At 47.9% G+C, this 23,676-nt stretch overlaps 1 protein-coding gene across 1 annotated transcript in view; it reads left to right on the top strand.

The window, feature by feature from the left end:
• Positions 1 to 23,676, top strand: part of KIAA1324L (KIAA1324 like) — a 153,862-nt gene that overhangs the window by 73,860 nt on the left and 56,326 nt on the right. The window contains exons 3-4 of the mRNA XM_030563434.1: positions 21,943 to 22,138; positions 23,108 to 23,255. Coding sequence (XP_030419294.1) covers positions 21,943 to 22,138; positions 23,108 to 23,255 — 344 coding nt within the window. The remainder of the gene's footprint in view (positions 1 to 21,942; positions 22,139 to 23,107; positions 23,256 to 23,676) is intronic.

Genomic DNA, 23,676 nt, shown 5'->3' with positions numbered 1-23,676 from the left:
GAAACTACAGCTGGATTTTCTATAAACCTTTTAAATACTAAAAGTGGAAATTATAATGGTATTCACTTTGTTTTTCTTCTTAGGAATCCAGTACCAGTCTTTATCATAATTCAGTTTTGCGCGCACACACACACACACACACACACACTTTTTTTTACTGAATAACACTCCAAAGATAAACTGTTACAGCACAGCAGTTACAACGCAGCCTAGCTAAACTAACATCACTAACTAGAGGGTTTTTATTTTCCTTTAAAATTAAGAATATAACACAGGGCCCAAACCCTATTTAAATCTCTCTAAAAAAAAAAAAAAAAGTACAGAGATTGAGATTTCTGACAATCGGAGATCTTCTGCTTTTGTAATGCTGACAAACCCCGGTTGTCGGTGGGTGGGATTGAACCTGGGACCCTGGAGTTTAGTGCATGAGCTAAAAGCCAACAGCTTGTTAGCTAAGGCTGTACAGCAAACTCACTTATCTCTCTCTCTAAGTGGTCTTGGTGCTACTAGATGGGACAGAACACCACACCCAGGAGGTGTGTGGGTTATATACTTACCCTAACTCAGGAAGAGAATCCTGAGCTTCAGAGACTTCCCAGTTGAAATCCTGGACAAGCCCCCACTTGTAATGCTGACAGATCCCGGTCATTGGGATTGAACTATGGACCTCAGGAGCTTAGTGAATGAGCCTCTACTGCATGAGCTAAAAGCCAACAGTTTGTTAGCTAAGGGTGTAGAGCAGGGGTGGGCAAAGTTTTTGGCCCAAGGGCCACGTCGAAATTATGCAACTGTAAGGAGGGCCGGGTAGGGAAGGCTGTGCCTCCCCAAACAGCCTGCCCCCCGCCCCTTATCCACCCCCTCCCACTTCCTGCTTCTGACTGCCCCACTCAGAACCTCCAACCCATCCAACCCCCCCTTCTCCTTGTCCCCTGACTGCCCCGACTCCTATCCACACCCCCACCCCCTGACAGCCTCCCCTGAGGACTCCCATCCAATCGTCCTCTGCTCCTCATCCCCTGACCGCCCCCTCCTGGGACCCCTGCCCCAACTGCCCCCCTCGGGATCCCACCCCCCTCCTCTAACCCCCCCACTCCCTGTCCCCTGATTCCTATTCACACCCCCACCCCCTGACATGCCCCCTGGGACTCCCACTCCCAACTCTCCCTGTTCCCCATCCCCTGACCGCTCCCCCAGAACCTCCACCCCATCCAGCCACCTCCTGATCCCTGATTGCGCCCTAGAGCCCCCCGCTCCCTTTCCCAACCCCCCTGCTCCCTGCCCCCTTACCAGCAGCAGGAGCTTGCAGCCGCACCACCCGGCCAGAGCCAGCAGCGCTCCCCACGCTGCCCAGAGAGAGCGGCAGGCCAGAGCACTGCCTGCGCAGCAGCAGGCTGCGGGGGCGGACAGCGGGGGAAGGGCCGGGGGCTAGGCTTCCCGGCCGGGCAGGACAGTCCCACAGGCCAGATGTGGCCCACGGGCCATAGTTTGCCCACATCTGCTGTAGAGCAAACTCATTACTCTCTCTCTCTAAGTGGTCTCTGTGCCACTCGATGGGACAGAAGACCCCACCCAGGAGGTGTGTGGGTTACACTTTCACATGGGCTCACCCATTTACAACTAGATAAAACATTCAGTTCTATCACATTAACCAGTTGTTTTAGCATCTATGATATTGAGCACAAACACAACTCTGAATAAGAAAAAACTGACAATTACTGTAGCTGTCAGGCTGGCATGGTGTCTTTGGTTCAATGATGTAATATAGCTCATGAAGACATTTGTCCTCCAGTCCGTGATTCCTCCTTTACAGCGTTTTCTCAATCCCAATGAGTTTTGTAAAATTACAGGACACTGTATTGAGATCCAGCCTACAGATCCATGGCAGCCCTATCTTCTCTCTGCAGGGCAGGGCTGGATCTGACTGGTGCTCAAATGGCTGACGGTTTTGTACCCCTGATTGAACTTGCTACTGATTGGCAAGGAGCTTCTAGCTTCTAACTGAGGGGAGCATGTGTGTACATTCAGGAACATCTGCGCTTAACAAACAAACCGCTTCAACACAGCTGTTGAACGTGGTTAGTCACTTCCTTCACCTCGTTAGTGTGCTGAAATAGCAACTACTTATTTGCAGCCACTCAAGGCTCCATACTGCCACCTTGTCTGGGAATGTTTCCATATCAACTCAGATCAAGTAGAAGCAGCAGCGGTAATTACTGCCATGAGGTTTTTGGCTCAACAACAGAAAATAGAATGAAAAGGAGGTAACATTAGCTTGATTCCACGTGGCATTTTAGCTCCTGCTCTATGCTGGGCCAGCACATTGACATTTGGGCTCCTTCCTTCCGTTTTGTGGAGTCCCTTGCATATCCCTTCGACTGTGTCATACTGCAAGGGCCATGGGACTTTCAGGTTCAGAGAACTCTCCCATTGCTCGAATGTCATGGGCTGCATCTGTGTCCCCGACAGGTGACTGAGCCAGCCGTGTCTGATACTCTTGGAAACAGATTGCTGTTGTGTATCAGTGGTAGTAGCTGTCTTCATTGGTTCTGATATCTGCAGTGAGGCTGGCAGACTATTCAATGGAACCCCAGTGCCTGTGGCACTACTCAGTGTGTGCTCCTATATCATCCCAGCTCAAATTCAGGACCATGAGGAGTGCATAGCTCAGAATATCCTGGATTCCCACATAGGCAGAGAACCATTGTATTATCTGATTGACTGACTGGGAAGGTTACGGGCCCGAAGAGCCAGTCCATCATGTTAATGCCCCTCCAAAAGTATGTGCCTTCTACAAGAATCACCCAAGGGACTGTCAGGGACCACAGGTCTCAAACACAGGCCCCGAAACAGGAGCTTTACTGTTTATGCCACTATGCTGCAATGCCAAACAGGGAAACCGTGGATGATACCCTGCAAACAGAGACTATACTTGCTGCCTCAGTGGGATCAGCTGACTAGCAGCTTACTGCTGATTGGTCACCTACTAATATTGAGCTTCTTGTTCTTGCCAGACCACTTGTCTGAGCAACTAATGGCTAGGCCTGCTGCTGACCAGATCCCCCAAGACCAAGTTCCTATCTCCTTGCCTGGTTCCTGCATCTTGTTCCTGTTACCTCACCTTGCTCCATGATCCTGCTCCTTCATACTGACCTCAGTTATTGACTGTGACTTTGACTCCTAGTGTGACTTCTGCCTCTGGTTTGATGTTGGTGTGACTCTTGACCACGGCCCTGACTCTTTTTTCTCTGAGCTTCGACTGTTATGTCAGACTGCCCACAAAGAGCCCCTGACACTCACTGCTAAGAAACACTGCCCAGGCACCCGACCATCTGGCTTCCTACTAGAGCTTTACAGTTGCATTATGTCTATCCTCCCAGGGACTAGTCATGTGTAAGGGCTTGCAGGCAAAGACCTTCAATTAGTAAAAATCCATTAGTTTTCTGCATATTGTTTGAACCACTCCAGTCCTCCTTTTTGATATGGAGAATGCTTTGCTTATTTTTGGCTCCTGATTTTTAACTTATCATATCAGTTCATTATACCTAGATCTCATTTTGAATCTGATAGCATGGCAAGAACTTTGCCAATAAGAATGGCGAACACTCAGAGCAGCCTGATTTATTGGTTTTTTTATGTAGAATATTTATCTCTTTATCAGCAATTGAAGTAGTTTGCCTTTTGAGTTGGCCTTTTGCCTGTACCTCCAGTACTGCTACAAGCTTCAATTTCTCCTGGAAACCTTCAGTTTTGTCTATGCAGTGAATTATGAGGCCCTCAGTGGGCACGGAGGTGAGAGCTGGATTTGTCCCTATGGGCCTGTTCCTATTGACGTTGATGGGAGTGTTGAATTTTATTTCAGTAGGAACAGACTTGGGCCTTTTGCCAACCATAACGTCATGTAATACGTTTGTCTAATATGACTTAATCCTGACTACAGAACATCTACCCATACATCTTACACAGCTCACATCAGCGTAGTCATGTGAATGCTTCTCCTAGACTTCGAAGCTGTCAGCGATGTGAGTAGTTCCACTGACATACCTGTGTGAATAGCTGCTCACCAGTGAGGGATTAAAGGATTCACATTCTGACACTTAATTCTTTTTAACATTAAACCTTTCATTCTATAGAGCAATAAGCACCTTATTATGCTACCCTAAGTCACAGGAGGTAGTTTCTTACCTCAGTGGAACTGTGTGCAGCATTGGGTACTGTTCAACCTGAGTAAGCATGGAAAAATGGGACCCTGTCAAAAGCAATGGATTTCACTTTCTTTAGGAAGGCAAAGTTTAGTAAAGTCACCGGTCACAGCTAGCATCCAAAGGCCACTTATAATGAGCTGGGTTTTTTCTTTAAAAAAAGAACATTGTTTGTGCGCACATATTAATTGTTTAAGTGTCTTAACTTAGACAATAGAAAAAAAATGATTGTAGACCTAATAACAGAAGAATTTGATCAAATGCAGTCCACTGAAGTTGTTGACAAATTGGGCCAAATTCTGTGCTCACTTAACCCCAGAAAGGCTGAAATAACTCCACTGAAATCAATGGTATGATTCAGTTCTGAGGCCTGTGTTCAGCAGGTTATTTGAGCATGTGCCTCGCTCCATTTAATTAAATGAGTCTTCAGCCCCTCTTTAAAGTTAGGTGCATGCTTAAGAATCTTGTTAAATGGTGACCTGAGAGCAGAATTTGGCTAGATCTGTTGTTAGGATTGCCAATTTTCTAATTGCAGCAAACCGAACACCCCTTCTTCGAGACCCTGCCCCCACTCACTCCCTATCCCCTCCCTCTGGGTTCTGAGCTGGGGCAGGGGTTGGGGCATGGGAAGGAGTTTGGGGTGTGGGCTCCAGGTGGCACTGTCCTCAGGCAGCCCTGGCATTTCCCAGGGATGGAGGAAGTCTGCACGGCTCCTGGGAAGTGGTGGTATGTCCCTCCGGCTCCTAGGCGGAGAAGCAGCCAGGGGGTTCAGTGTGCTGCCCCTACCCACAGGTGCTGCCCCTGCAGCTTCCATTGGCTCTGGTTCTTGGCCAATGGGAGCTGCAGAGCCGGTGCTTGGGGCAGCACCTGCGGACGGGGGTATCACATGGAACCCCCATGGCTGCCTCCCTGCTTTGGAACTGGAGGGGCATGCCAGTTGCTTTCCAGGAGTTGCGCAGAGCAGGGTAGGAAGACTGCCTCCCCTGCTGCGGCCAACTGGACTTGGCTGGAGTTGCCAGGGTCCCTTGTCAACCAGGTGTTCCGGTCAAAAACTGGACACTTGGCAATTCTATCTGTTGTGCCTTTGCTCTGTTTATTTGCAGAATTTATTCTGACTTGTGCAATCTACTTGTAGGCAATCATCGGAGGGGTCATAGATTGCCCTGCCAAGTACAGTGCTTTATAGACAACAATTGAGATAAATGACCATTTTAGTGGTTGTGGATTTTATAACTCTTGAAGGCAAATAAATGACTGGGACAACTTTGATTTTGTCTGACTCTGCTTTTGGGAGTGGAAACTTGTTTATAGATTCCAAGGCCAAAAGGACCATTGTGATCATCTGCACATAAGGACACATGCTTTTTGGTATCCATATTTTAAAATGTGCTTCCTGGATTGTAGGAAATTTGGATATTTTGAGATTATTCACTAAAAATGTACTGAAGGGACATGCCCTTTTATCCCACCTCTTCTGGAGCTGATCACTTGCTCTCTTATCTGCCTGTCTCCACTCATGGTCCCATTGACTTCAGAGGAACTGCTCAGGGAGTAAGGTGCCACTCAGCATGAGTAAAGGTATCAGAATCTGGACCTGAGGATGAGCACAACCAGCTCCCATTGAAGTCAGTAAGAACTGAAGGTCACTTAACACATAGGTTTGGGCCCTGACTTGCTAGATTTTCTCTTTTAACTCTTGAAAGAGATGAACAGAAATAATTCAGTGGCCCAGTCCTGCAACCCTCACTTGCATGGGAAGTACTTAATGATTCAAGAAACCCTATTTATTTCAAAGGGGCTACTTGTGTAGGGATTACTTTCATAAATACAGGCTGCAGGGACTGGGCTGTTGCATTCTCTCTCTCTCTCTCTCTCTGTCTTGCCTGTGAGAGGGTTTTATCTGCTTTCTAAGGAAGCTCTGCTAAACTAGCTAAAAAGGAAGATTTGCTTTCTAAGGCCCTGATTCAGAAAAGCACCATAAGCACGTGCTTAACTCCATCTCTGTCTAGGGCAGCACTAATGCATGTTTTTAACTTTAAGCGTATGCACTGAGTCCCATTGACTTCATGTGTTGAAATGCTGCCTTGAAGGATGCTTTTCTGAACTGGGGTTCAAAGCTGTGTTTACATGTGCCTTTCCCCCCAACGTATCTTGTTATCTGAGGAGTCACCAGACGGTGCTGTTATGCATAGTCTTTCAATGTTGTGTGCAGTGTTTTGTAGCCCTGTTGGTCCCAGGATATTAGAGAGTTGAGGTGGGTGAGGTAAAATCTTTTGTTGGTCCAATAAAAAATATTACCTCACCCACATCTTGTCTCAGTAATAGTCTTTCAAGTTCTTTTAGTATGTGAGCAGAGTACAGTCTTTGAAGTAATGCTGCATTTGTTGTTTTTGTGATGTAGATTTTTTGTAACAGCTTCTCCAAAACAGAAAGAGAGTTTACTCTCTGCCTTTCTCTCTGCTAGAAAATTATTCTCTGGGAGGAATTGGCATTTAGACTAAGATTTCTGAAAGGGGGGTTTGCCCACATGACATTTGTGACCACTTCTGTGATCTGACTGGTATAAATAAACAAATTACACTAATAAAAAAACCCCTGTCTCCGAGTCACTAATTTTTCTTCCAGCATGAAGCCAACCTCAAGGCCCTGACATAGAATCATAGAATATCAGGGTTGGAAGGGACCTCAGGAGATCATCTAGTCCAACCCCCTGCTCAAAGCAGGACAAATCCCCAGACGGTTTAGTACTCAGCAGAGGGGTGACAATATGTAAATGTGAGGGAGAGAGAGGGAGACTATAAGAGGAGGCAGAAGGGAGTGCTAAATACGTTGGAGGAGATGTCAGTATATTTTTATTACTTCTCGGTAAAAGTGATGTATAGCTTTCTTTTCTTAAGAGATGTCTATAATATGGAGGACATTCCCTCCCAGATTACACTAGTTTTCTAGGTGATCACAGGCCTGACAGCATCCTTTTTAAATGAAGATTCAATCTAATTACTGATAGCACATCCAATATAACTATTGGAGAAAACAAGCAGGAATTACTCATACTCTGTTGCAGAAGCCTCACATAAATTATTCACATCAGACATTCTGAATCAATAAATGGAGGTTATAGGAAACATCACTAATAACAAAGCAACAAGTCTTGCTTTCTTTTAACTTTCCTATGCTCCCCTCCCCCCCGCCCCCCTTCCTTCACGTTGGTTCTTAGATCTGCCTTGTATCTTCTGGTTTGGACCTTTTGTGGTGTGGAGTATCCCAGCTGGACTGCCAGGAAGCCCTACTGTAGACAGCTCTAAATAAAATAAAATATCTGCTGTTCACACTATATTGCCTTGCCCACTCCTCTCCTGGAGGCCTGTGCATTGGCATCTGTACAATCAAACTCAACAGCCATTAACAGCTGAGTGATAACCGCGTATTGCTGCCATCTGGCTACCTATCACTCCTCTTCTGAGCTGCAGTTTTAGCCCCTGGCCTCACTAGGGTAAGACAACTCAGCAGAAGGTTTGTAGGCAGAGTGGGGAACCCCAGACTACTACCTGGAGCTCAGGGAGATGAGCTTTGAATGCTATGAGAATGAAGTGGGTGATGGAAAGGAGTTGGTGGGGCTGATACACTGGTTTTAATGAGAAGAGAATCTCCATTGACTTTAGTGGTGTTACTCTGGGCAGTCACTGTTACAATGGTTAGTAAAGTGAGAAGAGGATCGGGTTCTGTCATTAATAGTTGGACTCAAGGTTGTGAGAGCTACCCATGCTCTCCAGTGGAAGGCAGAAATCCACAGAGAATACATGTTTCTCTATTGCTACTCAGTCAAGGCACAAGCAAGTCATGGCTGGGGAAAAAGGCCTGATGGGAAATCTTAAGGGGCTAGAATTAGAAAGTCTGAGAGATATGGGAAAAAGGAAAGAGGATAGAAAGGGAATGATGGAGAAAGATTCAGGAGGGTTAGAGGGGGTAGAAAAAATGAGGAGGCAATGAGGGATGGCAGATGACTATAGTGTGAAATGTTGGAACAGAGGTAAGAGGAGAATGAGATTGGGAGGTGAAAGAAGAGGATGAGAAAGGATAAAAGAAATGACGCATCAGGGTAATGTTATTAAATTCTGTTTTATTACAATATTTGATGCCCTTAAGATTCAATTTACTAACGTAACCCTGATGGAGTGATTGGGAGCCTGGGGTCCTTGGGTAGATGGAGTGGATGGAGCACAGTAGGAAAGAAGCAAGCAGAATGTTGTACTGAGACAAGTGAGGGAGGATCAAGGGTACTACATTGCTCTCATTTATTTTCCTGTGAGCTCTCACACATCAGGATACTACTCATATAATAAATGATTGATCTTGATTCTACTCAAATACATGAGAAAATGTATATGAAGCGTGTTTTAGATCTGGGATGCTAGAAAGTAGCGATAGCAATATTTACATTGAGTCTAGGAACAATTTACAATTTACACAATTAACAAGCCTCCATTAACCATAGAAAGCAAAGCAATGTTAGATTTCTGTGTGAGTCACTGAAATGGCGTGGACTCACCACTGCAGGCGCCTCTTGCTGGTTGTTCCGGGAATTAGGCCAGTCCAGCTCCAGAGCACCCTCTGCTGGTTTTATTTTGCCTGTTGTCTGCTCTACTCCGCTGGTTTGGACCCGTGCTGCTGCCTAGTGCTGCTGCCCAGCTCAGTGGTGTCCTCTTCAGGACATTGCTCTCTTTCTCACCCCCCCTTCCGGGGGTCACTGCAGTCCTTTGGCTTGCACCTACTGAAGGGGCCAGCCACAACCCAAAGTCTAGCCCCTCACTTCTGGGGCAAGTTGCAGTCTGTATTGGCCATGCTTCTCTGCAGCCAGGTGCAATGCAAGGGGGGGACCCATGCCTACCCACTACTCCGGGTACCAACTCAGGGACCTTCTAGCAGCAGCTCTCTGCCCTTGTCTGCCTGTCATCCCTGGGACACTTCCCCTTGGCCCTTTCACCTTCTTGGCCCTTTCTGGCAGGGGCTTGCAACCTAGCAGGTAACAGGCCAGAGCTCAGTCTCCACTCCCCTGAGCCTGCCCAGCACTGCTCCATCTCAGGTGCTATCACTGAGAGCCAGTCCTCCTCCCTTGCTTGTCAGGGAGAGACTCTCCTTGCTCTGCCAGGCAGCTCCTTATATCTGGGCTGCCCCAGCAGCTGCCTCCTATCTGGCTCGTAATAAGCCTCACCCTAATTAGCTGCAGGTTTCCACAGCCTCCCTGGCTGTCTCTTTCCTACCCCCTGCTGGAGTGGGCCACCTGCACCACTACCGTCACTGAAGGCCAAATTCCACCCTGAAATCCATTGACTACAATGGATGGTGCACAAGTATAACTGCGAGAGGCATTTGGCCCTGAAAATCTTTTATAAGAAGTGAACTGTTGCATGCCTGAATCTCTGCCAACTTTCTCATGGTACAGCAATTTATACCTGTGCAAAGTGAGCACAAAATGCTACCAAGGGGAATTGGTGGTGCTTTGCATCTGCTTCGCCTAGATGTATATAACTACCTACAGGGCAAGGCAGCAGAGATGGAGGCCCTGGCAGTATAGCTTGACACAGCGGGGCTGTGAGAGATGATATGTAATAATACATAATAGCGCCTTTTATCCCTGAGACTAGCAAGCTGTACAAACTACAACAACCTTTGCTTGGTTTGAACGAATTCTGCTCTCGCAGTGCTGTAAATTTGAAGTAATTCCAGCAGCTTCAGTGGAACTACTCCAGATTTACACCAGTGTAACTGGTAGCACAATATGATCCATCATTTCTAATTGCCACTGAAAGTATTTTCTAATCTAAAATACCCATGAATAGGCACGACAGGAAAACAGCTCCCTTAGATACCTTCATGCCTAGTCGTATGTATTAGAAATACTTCCAATAAACTGATGCAAGTAGTCTCTGGGTATCTAATTCTCTGTATCCACAATTTGTATTACTATATGGAAGCTGTTGTGTATATATAGGTATATACCCAGAGTTAATCCTTGAACTATATGGAAGCTCTCTCTGCTGCCAGTGGCCTTCTATACCAGGGAGAATATGTTCTAAAGCAGGGATGCCCAAACGTTTTCAAAGTGTGAACCATGGGTAAAAATTTCAAAAGCGCCTAATTGACTATCGAGCTGAATTCCCATTTTCAAAAGTGACGTAGGCACTTATGGGCCAGATTTTGAAAGGTATTTAGGCACCTAATTCCCATTGATTTTGGCATCTTAGTCACATTGAAAGTTCACATTTAGGCTCCTAAATGCCTGTCACTTGAAAATAGGAATTAAGCTCCTAAACCTCTAGGACACTTTGGAAAATTTTACCCCCATCTTAACAGTGAGATTATCTTGTGGACTCCTTTCTTTCTCTTCACAATCACCCACCTCTCTCATTCATGCTTATATAATGTCACTGTGGCAACTGCTGCAATGCATGTGAGGAAGTAGTAACAGGAAAGCGTTGAATATAGAATCATAGATTATTAGGGTTGGAAGGGACCTCAAGAGATCATCTAGTCCAACCCCCTGCTCAAAGCAGGACCAATCCTCAAATGGCCCCCTCAAGGATTGAACTCACAACCCTGGGTTTAGCAGGCCAATGCTCAAGCCACTGAGCTATCCCTCCGTCCCCCTGTATGTTAATGAATTTTTTAGCAGCTGTGAAGAAGAAAAGGAGCCAGCACCCTACAACCAGTTGGTTATCTTTTTGTGGAACACTAGCAGGTGCCTCATGGACCAAGAGTTTGGGGATATTTTTTCTACAGAATCCCCAGCAGTTCTGTCATAACCCACTCGCCATCAAAATAATCCCATAACCATAACAGCTGACTAGGAGACAACAGATATAAAAGGCACTTCTGCATTTTGACAAGTGTGGCTTAGATTCAAAATAAGTTGGCTTTTTTGTTTGTTTTCCTTTGTTGTTAACGACTGCAGGCAATGAGACCATAGCTCTGCTTATCACACAGATGCTGCCACAGCAATATGCTTCTCATCCCATTCCTCCCCACTCCATCATCACTCGGTACTGATTGGAATAAACTCAAGTTATGCAGCTATTCCACATTCAGCCTCTAACTGAACCTGGCAAGCAGCTGGCCTGCCCAGAGCTAGTTTTGCTTGCAGATGTATGTGTTTTGACAGGAAGCGCAGCCTCCTGTGGAGTAAGGTAATATCTGGCTGATATAAGCTAGCAAATTTCAAAACAAAATTAGAGTGGGTGGAGCAAGGGGCCTGGCCTCCCTCCCGGCCAGATGGGAGGAACCACTCCTTAGTGGGTGGAGCCAGGCAAGCCACCTCCACCCTCCACCCTGCCCAAAACAAAGAGGTGGAACAGAAAGTATAAAAGGCAGGCCCTACAGCTCAGTTGGGCCAGAGCCGGTTAAGGAGACAGCCACCTGATGCTTGCTGCTGGGGCTTGCACCCAAGGGGGTCCTCTGCAGCACCGAGGACCCGAAGGGACTGTCAGAGCTGCCAGCCAACAGTGACGTCAAAGAGCTGCTGGGATTGCTGCTAGCTGTGTACCCCAGGGACATGGAGGACCCCTACGAACTGAAGGTACCCAGCCAGGGGATTATAGGAAGTAGCTCAGGGACACCAGACAATTGTCCAGAATACTGGTCAGTGTGTTGTGATGGGATCCCTGTGGACCCAATGGCGGAGCCCTCCGCCACTGTTAGGGCCCTAGCCTGACACTTCGTGAAGTAGGGTGTGGCTGGGTCTCCCTACCCATTGCTGCCAACTTTGTCCCTGGGGTGGAAGCCTCCCCACCTTAAGCTAAGAGGCCTGCATTTGTCTGCCATCTGCCCGAACCAAGATAGCAGGCCCTAGACGCTTTGGTGCTCTGCCTGCCTGAGGTCCTGAGCCCCTAGCCTGTTGTTGCTCCTTCCTGCTGGAGGGCCCAATCCTCTAGACTGTTCGGTGCTCTGCCCTGCCTAGAGGGTCAGGGCCTGGGCCTCTAATGCTGCTAATTCCCCTTTATACCAGTCTTTACAGAGATGCAGTAGTGAGGGGGTGTGGCTCCCTCCAGGCCTGACCAGGAGGGACAGACATGACCCTCTACATGTGGTGGAGAACACGGGTAACCCCTGAGACAAGGTGACTGCATGTGCTCCTAGCCTGCTGCCCACCTGAGAGATTACGATGGAACTGGACAAGTTTATAAAATGGTGGGCGGAGAACCAGCTGCAGCAACAGGCAGTCCAGCTGCAGCAGCAACAGGTGCAGCAACTTGGGGCCCAGCAGCAGCAGTTGATCGGGTAAGTGGGGGCCCAGGAGCAGGAATAGCAGCAACAGTGCTTTCAGCAGCTGGCCACCCTGCTCCCCAGCCCCTCCAGCCCTACTCCTGGAGGATCGACAACCCCAACAACCACCATCATGCCGGTGCACCTCACAAAGATGGGGCCTGATGATGATCCAGAAGCCTTCCTGAAAGCTTTTGAACGGGTCACTTCGGTGGCAGGTTGGCCACCAAACCAATGGACCATGCTTTTGGCCCCCTACTTAATGGGGATGGCCCAGGCCGCTTATTGCGGGCTCCCCAATGATGAGGTCTGCAACTACAGAGCAGTAAAGTTGGCCATCCTTGGCGCTCTAGACATCACCCCTGAAACTTTTTGGTGCCAGTTGTGGGGGGAGACCTACCTGCCAGGGACCCAACCCTGGGTCATGCCACAGGAGCTCAAGGACATCTGCTGGCAGTGGTTCCAACCTGAACAACATTCCACCACTGAAGTAACCAAGCAGGTGTTCGTCGAGCAATTCATTCACATTCTTCCACCCTGAGGGAGAGTCTGGGTCCTTCAAAATCAACCCACCACCTTGAGGATGGTGGTCGGCCTAATGGAGGATTTTCTGGCCGCAGAAACCACAGTAGTGCCCGTAGCTGCAGCGGCACTGCGGAGCCCCTTGGGCTCAGATAGACCCTCCAGCCCTAAGACAGTAGTCTGGACAGGCTCAAGCCACAATGAGGGACGCAGCAGCTACCTGCCACAATCCATCCCGATGTCCCATGGAACGCCTCCAGGCCACGGCAAAGCAGGGAAATCCCTGAACCAGAGCTCTCCAAATCATCCGCAGAACCCCAAGAACTGAGCCAGCCACACTGAGAATGGTTCCTATTTTGCTTGTGGTCGATTTGGACACCTCCAGTGACAGTGCCCAGTCATGGACTGCTCCTCTGGCCAGGTTTACACCGGAGAGGCCTATGCCCGCTTGCGTCCTACCGCCAAGGTGACTGTCCCCAGGGACCTTGGCAGGAAACAAATGCATGACCTGGTGGACTCTGGCTGTTGGCAAACCCTAGTGTATCAGTGACTTGCACCGGCAAGTGACCTTGCACCAGGCCAGATTCAACTCCTCTGTATTCATGGGGACTTGAAGTCATATCCAAGTGCCCAGGTACCGCTAACTGTGGACAGAGTGACCCGGGTAATGATGGTGGGGGTTGCCCCGAAGCTGCCTACCCCATCATTCTCAGATGAAACTGGCTGGAATTCACTAAGCTTCTGCGAACTGTGAGTCTCTGGGACCTACTGGTGCAGATGGCTCTCGAGGGAGACCCCCTTGAGGGCAAGGTTGAGGGGCCCAGGAAGACTAACCCAGGCAACCCCTCAGCCCCACCTGGGGCCCTCAGCACCCCAGAAGGAAACGAGCTACTCTGGTTGGACGGCAGGGAAGCCCCCTGGACGCGGGAGTCAACTTCAGCAGGGACCAAAGAGAAGACCCCACCCTCAGCTGGGCCTATGAACAGATAGCGTATATCAATGGGATGACAATGGATATGCAGTGAGCGGCCCAGTGGCCATGTTTCAAGTTGACAGGGGAGCTCCTGTACCGGGTCGACTGAGACCCTCAGACCCATGAACCTCATTCCCAGCTGGTCATGTCCTAGTGTCACTGGTGGGCAGTACTGAGATTAGCCCATGACATCACTGCAACTGGCCATTTGGGACAGGAGAAGACCCTGGCCTGGGTCTTGGCCTGGTTCTTTTGGCAGGGCATACACTGGGATGTCAAGGATTATTGCACTTCCTGCCCAGAGTGCCAAATGGCAGTGCCTCTGTGGGTACAAAATACCCCACTGATCCCCTTGCTGGTGGTAGGGACGCTCTTTGAGAGGGTCGTGATGGACCAGGTGGGGCCACTCACAAAAAGCGTCACTGGCTTCCGCTACGTTCTAGTAGTGATGTACTATGCTATCCGCTTTCCAGAGGCCATCCCCCTAAGGAAAGCCACCGAATGGATCATCGCAGCTGAACCCCTGAAGATCTTCACTTGGGTGGACTTACCCGGGAGACTGTTACAGACCAGGGGACAAACTTCACCTCCCAGCTGCTCTGCAAAGTCTTTGGCTTCCTAGGGATCAAGAAGCTGTGGACATCAATCTACCACCCCCAGACGGATGGATTAGTTCAACCGGGCCTCTAAAGATATGCTCTGGAAGATCCACCTAAGGACTTGTGCCACTGGGATCAACTGATCTCCCCCCTACCCCCCGCCTTACTGCTTGCCATTAGGGAAGTGCCACAAGCCTCCACCAAGTTCTTGCCATTTGAGCTACTGTACAGTCACCAGCTTTGGGGTTTGCTCGACTTAATGCAGGAGGCCTGGGAACAGACCCTGTCCCGTACCCAGGGGCTCCTACCGTCTGTACTGCAACTGCAAGGTCCCTGTGGTGGCAGAGAGCGAAGAGCCCCTGCTCAGGGATACCCCCATGAAAGAGCAGCGGAAGCAGACGAAGTGGCAACTGGAGGCCTTTCCCAAAACTTTCACAGCCTTACCTGGACAGCACATCATCCAGACCAACCCAGGGGAAATGGTTCATGAGGTGACGAGACGTCTACTCCATCGAATGCGGGATGTGATAGAGCAGGAGCTCTAGGTAATGGCAGACCTAGGAGTAATCAAGAAGTCACAGAGCGAGTGGTGCAGCCCCAGAGTGCTGGTCCCTAAGCCAGATGAGACCCTCTGATTCTGCACTGATTTCTGGAGGGTCAACACTATCTCTAAATTCGACACATATCCAATGCCCTGGATTGACGAGCTACTCGACTGACTCAGAGGCCCACTACATCAACACCTTGGATCTGACCAAGGGCTACTGACAGATCCCACTGGAACCCGGATTGAAGAAAAAAGCAGCCTTTGCTACACTCAGCAGGCTCTACCAATTTACCAGCATGACCTTCAGCCTTCATGGAGCCCCTATGACCTTCCAGTGTCTGATGGAGCATCTGCTGCAGCCCCATGTTGAGTACACCTTGCCTATCTCAATGATATAGTGATCTACAGTCGCCACTGGGAGGACCACCTGGACCAGTTGGCAGCCATCCTGAGGACCCTCCAGGAGGCAGGGGTGACTGCAAACCCTAAGAAGATCCAGATTGGTTAGCAAGAGACCACATACCTCAGTTACACCCTTGGGCAAGGGAAGGTGTGCCCCCTGGTCAGGAAGGTCCAGGCTATCTAGGTGCACTCAGTCCCAACCACCACCAAAAAAGGTGAGGCGACTAGTGGGGTATTATCGCTGATTAATTCCCAGCTTTGCCACAGTTGCTGCACCCTTGACTGAGCTACTCATTAAGTACAGCCCGCAGTGAGTACTCTGGTCCCACAAATGCGAAGAGGCTTTTTGGACACTGAAGGACCACCTATGCCAAGAACTGGTACTGTAAAACCCCGACTTCACTCATGGTTTCGTTGTCCAAATGGGGAGCACAACTATTCGGTCATTGAGAAAGAAATCCTAGCGGTTAAGTGGACGGTAGAAGCCCTCCATTATTACCTCCTGAGCGGGTCCTTTGTTGTAGTGACGGACCATGCACCCCTAAAATGACGACAAACCATGAAGGATGCTGATGCAGTGGTACCTTATCCTCCAGCCTTTTGCATTTACAGTGCTGCATCGTGCTGGGAAGAAACATGCAAATGCAGATTCCTTGTCATGGCTGGAGGACAAGGACCAGGCCAGCCCTGAGGGTGGAGCCAGGCATGCCATGTCCACTCCTCCAGAAACAGTGGGGCAGGACAGAAAATATAAAAGGCGGGCCCTACAGCTCAGTTGGGCTGGAGCCGGTGAAGGAGACAGCCACCTCCTGTCTACTGCTGGGGCTTATGCCTGAGGGGGACCTCTGTAGTGCTGCTGATCTAAAGGGGCTGCCAGTTGACAAGGACGCTGAAGAGTTGCTGAGACTGCCGCTAGCTGTGTACCCTGGGGAGACGAAAGACCCCCACAAACTGAAGGTACCCAGTGAGAGGATCATGGGAAGTAGCCCCAGGCACACCAGACAATAATCCGGTTGTGTGACCAGAATGCTGGTCAGCATGTTGTAGTGGGATCCCCGCTGACCCAGTAGCAGAGCTTTCCACCACTGTTAAGGCCCTGGGCTGGGACCCATGGAGTAAGATGGGCCCAGATCCTCACACCTCCAGTTGCTGCCCCTCCCCATCTTAAGCCAAGAGGCCTGCATTTGTCTGCCTGCCAAGACAGCAGGCCCTAGACTGTCTGATGCTCCGTCCTGCCTCCAAGGCTGTTAATTCCCCTTTACACTGGTCTTTACAGAGATGCAGCAGCAAGGGGGCATAGCCTCCATCTGGGCCTGATGGGGAGGGATGGACACGAACTTTACAGCAGGTTTTGTCTCTAGTGCTGAAGGTCAATGATGAGCTTGAGCCTCCTGGACAGCTGTCTGCCTTGTCATTCAAGCTGTTCCTGCGTCAAAAGGTTGCAGTGATTTTTTCCCTTTCCCCTCATCTGAAATTATCAGAGCATAAGGAATAGAACAATACTACTCCATTACAGTAGGAATCTCTGATCACCTCCAGTAGACGCTGAATAGGAGGCTCTGATGCCTGCTGTGCTGTGAGTATGGCAGTGAGTTTCTCTTGGATACCGATCCTCTATTTGAAGTTCAAAAATTTGGAACATGTGGTTCAGCAATATTCTCAATTTCTTTTTTAACAAAACAAAAGCATTAAAAAAAATTGATGGGAGTTGATAACCAGCTTAAACAGCACCATGATATGTCTTGCTGCGTTTTCCTGACGGCTTCTCTTCACACCCTTCAAGAAAAACACCAAGAAAACAAAACAGGAAAAGATTAGTATTAGTATTTATTTATTAATGATGCTATAACACCTTCATGACTAATCAGGGATCGGGGTGCCATTGTGCTACTCTCTATACACACACAAAATGAAAAGTTACTCTTTGCCTCAAAGAGTTTACAATATAAGGCCCCAGTTCAGGAAAACCCTTGTGCAAGTGTTTAATTTTAAGCATGTGCTTAAATTCCATTGAAATCAATTTCAGTGGGACTTAAACACATGTTTAAAGTTAAGCACCGTTCCTGAAGAGGGATATTTTCCTACTTTGAGACCTAAATAGATTCCTCTCCATTTCATGAGTATGAAGACTGTATTAGAATGGATACAATGGTTTGTTTGGAAAATCATACATTCAAATTCATGGAGGCATGGGTGGCAAGTTTGTAGAAATTTTGGTGGTACCCAGAACCCGTCCCCCCAACTCCGCCCCCCCCAGACTCCGTCCCCACCTGCCTAAGGCTCTGGGCGGGGTTTCGGGGGGGAGGTCTGGGGTGCAGGTTCTGGGCTCAGGATTAGGGTGCAGGAGAGGTGCAGGCTTTGGGAAGGAGTTTGGGTGCTGGGTGCAGGAGGGCTGGGGCAGGGGGTAGGTATGCAGGAGGGGGTGAGGGGTGCAGGCTTTGGGACGGAGTTTGGGTGCAGGCTCTGAGTTGGTGGTGGGGGTGTAGGAAGGGGGAGGTGGTGCACGCTCTGGGAGGGAGTTTGGGGATAGGAGGGAGTGCAGGAGTGAGGGCTGTGGGGCTAAGGATGAAGAATTCATGATGCAGGAGGGGGCTCAGGGCTAGGGAAGAGGGTTGGGCTGTGGGGTGAAGGCTGTGAGGCTGAGGATGAGGGGTTCATGATGCAGGGGGGCTCAGGGCTAGGGAAGAGGGTTGGCTGTGGGGTTGAGGATGAGGGGTTCATGATGCAGGGGGCTCAGGGCTAGGGAAGAGGGTTGGGGTGTGGGGTGAGGGCTGTTAGGCTGAAGATGAGGGGTTCATGATGTGGGGGGGCTCAGGGCTGGGGTAGAGGATCGGTGCAGAGGGATGAGGGTTGGGGCTGAAGATGAGGGGATCATGATGCGAGGAGGCTCAGGTCTGGCGAAGAGGATTAGGGTGCAGGGGAAGAGGGCTCTGGCTGGGGATGAGGGGTTTGGGGCGTTGGAGAGGTTCAGGGCTAGGACGGAAGGACAGGGAAAGGCAGCCTGCCTTGCCAATTGTGGATGGCAGGCACTAGGACCCTGGGGCAGCAGACAGCAGTTCTGCCGGGAGCCGGCCTCTGGCAGTGCAAGCAGGCAGGGGAGAGGCGCACGCTGCTTTCTGTCAGGCAGGGACGCGGTGGGGGGGAGTGCAGGGGTAGAGGTGGAAGGCGGAGGCCGGGACCTGCTCCAGGCAGGGACGCGGTGGGGCAGCGGGAGACCTGCGGGGCCCGGAGCCCAATCCAGACAGGGCTGGGGGAGAGACCCAGCTCCAGATATTGCTGGAGCAGGGCACCCAGCCCTGAATATTCCTGGTGCTCGGGCACCACAGACATATATAACCTGCCGCCTATGCATGGAGGTTGTATCAAAGTTACGGAGAGGAGAATTTGGCCTATCTATGATCTTTCCGTCTAGCCCTGCCAGTCAAGGATGATTACACAAAGGAATGCTGTTTGTGAGTCAAATACATGAGTGAGATCCTGAACTTCAGGCTTAGCTGGGATTTGGATATGACCTGTACTTTCTGCGACTGTACAACTCTTTTCTCAAAGTGTTTTAAGTCCATCAGGTTCTTTTCTTGTGAGATAAACATCAGTACATATGTATAATATCATGCATTACATCCTTGGCTGGTTTGAACTGATTTATGCCAATTTACATTAGCTGAGGCTCTGGCCCCATGAGCATAAATGGTGCTTTACCAATCACACAGGATGGGGCTTGCAAAACCCACTTGCCCATGAAAGAATGCATGGCTTGGGGATGGTAGAAAGCAAAAGTGGATGGTTTGGGGGTCATGGAAGAGCTTGAGAATTCCTCCACTTGGTTATGGTACTTCATTATATATTTTTAAATAGCGGAGATATAAATCATGGTAGTAATTAGTTTTATTGAATATATATCGTTGCAGAGTGTGAAATTCATGATATTTTCGATAAGAAGGTATTACTTCATATTTACTTTTCATATAAAACCCATGACAACAGCTGGCTACGCAGAGCCCAGCATTTAAAACATGAGATATGATGTGCAAATAAGATATGATTTTGATGGGTTGCCCCCCTTCCAGGGTGCCACCTGATGTACTGGGGTACCACTGAGCCCTCCTGTTCCACCAGCCTGGGCTCCCGCACCCTGTCTTGCTAACCCAGCCCCTCCAGCATCCTCTGGTGGGGACACACCCAGCTTCAGAAAGACACAGATACAGAAATCAGTACTGCATGGGAAGGCTTTCAGCTAAGGAATTTCCCAGCGCTCAAGTGCACTCCCCCTCTGGAGAGTAAGCCCAAAATTGTATTGTGTTGCTCTGCACCGAGAACTGTCCAGTGTAAGCTAATTGAAATTTGCCCTCTCCCACACTGTGGATAGAGAGAAGCACAGCCTTTTGCACCCCCAATTATGAATTACACAAACTGGGTTTAGAACAAAAACAAGTTTATTAAGTACAAGAGGTAGATTTTAAGTGATTATAAGGGATAGCCAACATATCAAAGCTGATTACCTTAGTTAATAAACAAAAACTTCAAACTGAGCTTAACACACTGGATAGGTAGGATATAAATTAGCAAATTCTCACCCTGAGTGATAACCTGGCTGGCAGACTTCTAAGGCACAAGTTGTCCTGGCTTTCCCAGGTTTTCATATACCGGCTAAAGATCCTTCTAGCCTGGGACCATTGCTTCCCACAGTTCAGTCCTTGCCCCTCAGGTGTTTCCAAGTGTGTTGTTGTAGGGAGAGTGAGGTCCCTCCATGATGTCATTGTTCCCCTTTTAGATCTTCTTCCCACTTGCTGGAAAGCTCTTATGCTGTGACGTGCATCAAACAGTTCCCATTGTGTAGAGCTAGCTGTGAGAGGTTTCTATTGTACACAGTTCCTGGGGTAATCCTTGTGCTTGTGTGCATTTCCTCAATAAGCCATTGGCATTGTTTGGCCTTTCTATTGTTGTACCTGAAAGGCTGCTTGTGGGCATTTTCAACCTCACAACATGTTTCATTAACACATATATAGACAAACTTGATAACTTCACATATGACAATAACGCATACAATCCAACGAGATATTAATGTCTAGCAGATCCAGACTTTTAGAATGATGCCCCACAGGACATACTTTGTACAAAACATCCTAACTGCATGACAGCGGTGAATATTGGGGTGTCAGGATGTCACAATGATCACGGAGGTAGGTCCATCAATGGGTATTAGCCAGGATGGGCAGGGATGCAAAACCATGCTCTGAAGTGTCCCTGCCCCAGAAGCTGGGAATGGGTGACTGGGGATGGATCTCCTGATGATTATCTGTTGTGTTCATTCCCTTTGAAGCACCTGGCATTGGCCTCTGTCAGAAGATAGGTTACTGGGCTAGATGGACCTTTGGTCTTACACACTATGGCCGTTCTTATGTTCAAATTGTCCATATTTAGCTATACATGCTTACATTAGCCATATTGGCACTATTAACTTAAAAACATCCAATAACAGATTATTAATGATATATATTTATTTTTTCACTGAAAAAGGATTCTGGGATATTAAATCATGAGAGGAAAAAGTGATGGTGGAAGGATTATCTAATAGTGGAGAGAGCACTGGACTGGGACTCAGGAACCTTGAGTTTAATTCCTGGCTCAGCCATTTGTGACCTTAGGCAAGTTATTTGATTTACACTGAGTTTCAGTTCCCCATCTGTATAATAGGGACATTTCCCTTCCTGACAGGACTGTTATGAGGATAAAATTAATTAATAATTGAGAATGGTTTGAACACTACAGTGATGATGGCCATAAAAGTACCTATAGAGATAGTGGAAGAATAAAGTTGGTGGTTTTGGAATCATGGGTGTAAAAAAATGGAAACGCTAACCACTAAATTATGCTATCATTTATTCCATACACTGAGGTAAGTACTTCCCCTAGACATAGCTGAAATGTATTTTGAGTGCTGTTATTTTTATCCCAGTAGTGCCTAAAGGCCCCTATCAAAGATAAAGATGCACCATATTGGATGCTGTACAGACAGTAATGAAAGATAGGTGCTGCTCCAAAGAGCTCACAATCTTAGTCCAACATGAGATGCAACAGGTGCGTGAAAGGAATTGGGAGGATGGTGAGGCGGAATGTGACAACAGCGATACAAACATATTTTTGCATAGACTAGCTACACACGCAGGTTGTAGGTGTAGATTTGTTAAAAAATTCCTCTTTGCTAATGGAGACAAATAAGCTGATCAATAGCCATAATTTGAGACTTGGCTCCAGTTCCGTCAGTTAAGTGAAAAACAGAAGTCAATTTGCACCTTGATTTTTACAATGGTTTTCTGAGCTAATTCATCATGTTCCTAATTTTCATGGGTGGGACTTTTGTGACTGGTTGCTTTAGTGACAGCTCATCGATGCTGCTAATTCCCTTTACAATTACTCAGTTGTAAATGATTGTCTTCACAGCTTTTTCATGTGCTTCTGGTGAATACCTAGAAATGAAGAATCAAATGTGCAGTAAATGTGCCGCTGGGACGTATTCCTTGGGCAGTGGAATCAAGTTTGATGAATGGGATGACCTGCCAGCAGGATTCTCCAATGTGGCAACTTTCATGGACACTGCTGTCGAATCAGCTGAGAATAAAGCAGAGAGCTGTGACAAGTAAGAGGCTTATGGGCTGGTCTGTGGCCACACTGGTGAAGGGATTGGTTTGACTCTAATGGATTTCGGTGGGCTTTGGAACAAGCTCATATATTGCTGTGGGAACTAGTTGCTCCGGTAGTATAGTGACATGTAGGTGGTCACTGAAAACAGTGATAGGTAGACCACGCCCCTCAGAATGGAATGCTGCCATCAGCTGGTTAATGGAGAGGACAATTGAACACGCTATACGCTGTAAGTACAGAAAAATGCATTGTGCAATAAAAGCAATCTCTGCACATTGCCAAGAAGCACACGTCAGGGATATTGAATAGTTGAGAAAAAAGCATAAATAAAATGGGCCCTATTTGACCCTGCTGGTCCATTGGCACAAAGTCAGTTTCATCATCTACCTGAGCCTTCCTCTGTGCTGGGGAACTCATCAGGTGGCTTCGGGCCAGCAGAGTAGCATGACAGCAGTGGCTACTGAGCCACTACTTTCAGCCAATCCCCTGCTGTCATAATGGCCTCCTGGATGACATTAGCAGCCAGTGAAACTTGGAACAACCCTGAACTGCTTTAACTTGTGCCTGAGTGGCTCTGGGATCAAGGAGGAGTAAAGGTGGCTTAAAACTACTTTTCCACCAGGCATGATCTGTGCTGATTGCAGAAGGGCTGTTCTTAAGGATATGGCCCTCTGTATCCTAGACAAGCCTTCCAGATTGGGATGAATTAGCAGTTTCCAGGAAACAACATACATTTGTCCCCATTAACAATTTTGATGTGCAGACAGGTAAGTTTTGACAGAGCACATAATTCTTTGTGTGAAAAATATGTGGGAAACCGATGTTAAAGGGTTGAGGAGTGAATCTAGCTACAGTGGAGTACTGTGTCCTTTACTGAGCAATATATTTTAAAATAGGAGTGTTATAAATGTCTTCAGGGTTCCTGCGATCTAAAATAAGCCTTGTTTTGTTTATCTTTATCCAGCTCTTCGTGGACTCCTCATGGGAATTACATAGAGTCCAACAGAGATGACTGCACTGTTTCTCTAATCTATGCCGTACATCTGAAGAAATCTGGTTCTGTCTTCTTTGAATACCAGTATATTGACAATAACATCTTCTTTGAGTTTTTTGTAAGGCTTTTATACACTGAATCTAACCTCAAAGTAAATGTGATGTGTTCCAGATAAAGACCTGTTTTGGAATCAGCTTAGTTTTCTCCTCATCCAAGTTATTAATGTCTCTTTAGCTTATTAAATCTGAACAAATTTTAAAAATCTCATTTCCCCTCTACCATTTATGCTGCCTGTCTACTTTTTGCATTTCATTCAGCTTTGACAACGAGCCTAAACTGGTTGCTTTCACTTTACGGTAGGTTTTTCATAAGTGCCTAAGGGAGGTAGGAGCACAAAACCCATTGAAAATAACCTTAATTTCTAGTCCTTTTCATAGCTAGGTTGTCTAAAGTTTGCACAGTGCTATCAGCGGTATGCCATCTGTGTATACACATGGAGGACATAATATTTTATAACAAAATGGCCCCACATATGCCAG

The sequence above is a fragment of the Gopherus evgoodei genome, chromosome 1 (assembly GCF_007399415.2).
Source record: "Gopherus evgoodei ecotype Sinaloan lineage chromosome 1, rGopEvg1_v1.p, whole genome shotgun sequence".
Lineage (NCBI taxonomy): Eukaryota > Metazoa > Chordata > Testudines > Testudinidae > Gopherus > Gopherus evgoodei.
This window is presented reverse-complemented; position numbering and strand designations above follow the sequence as displayed.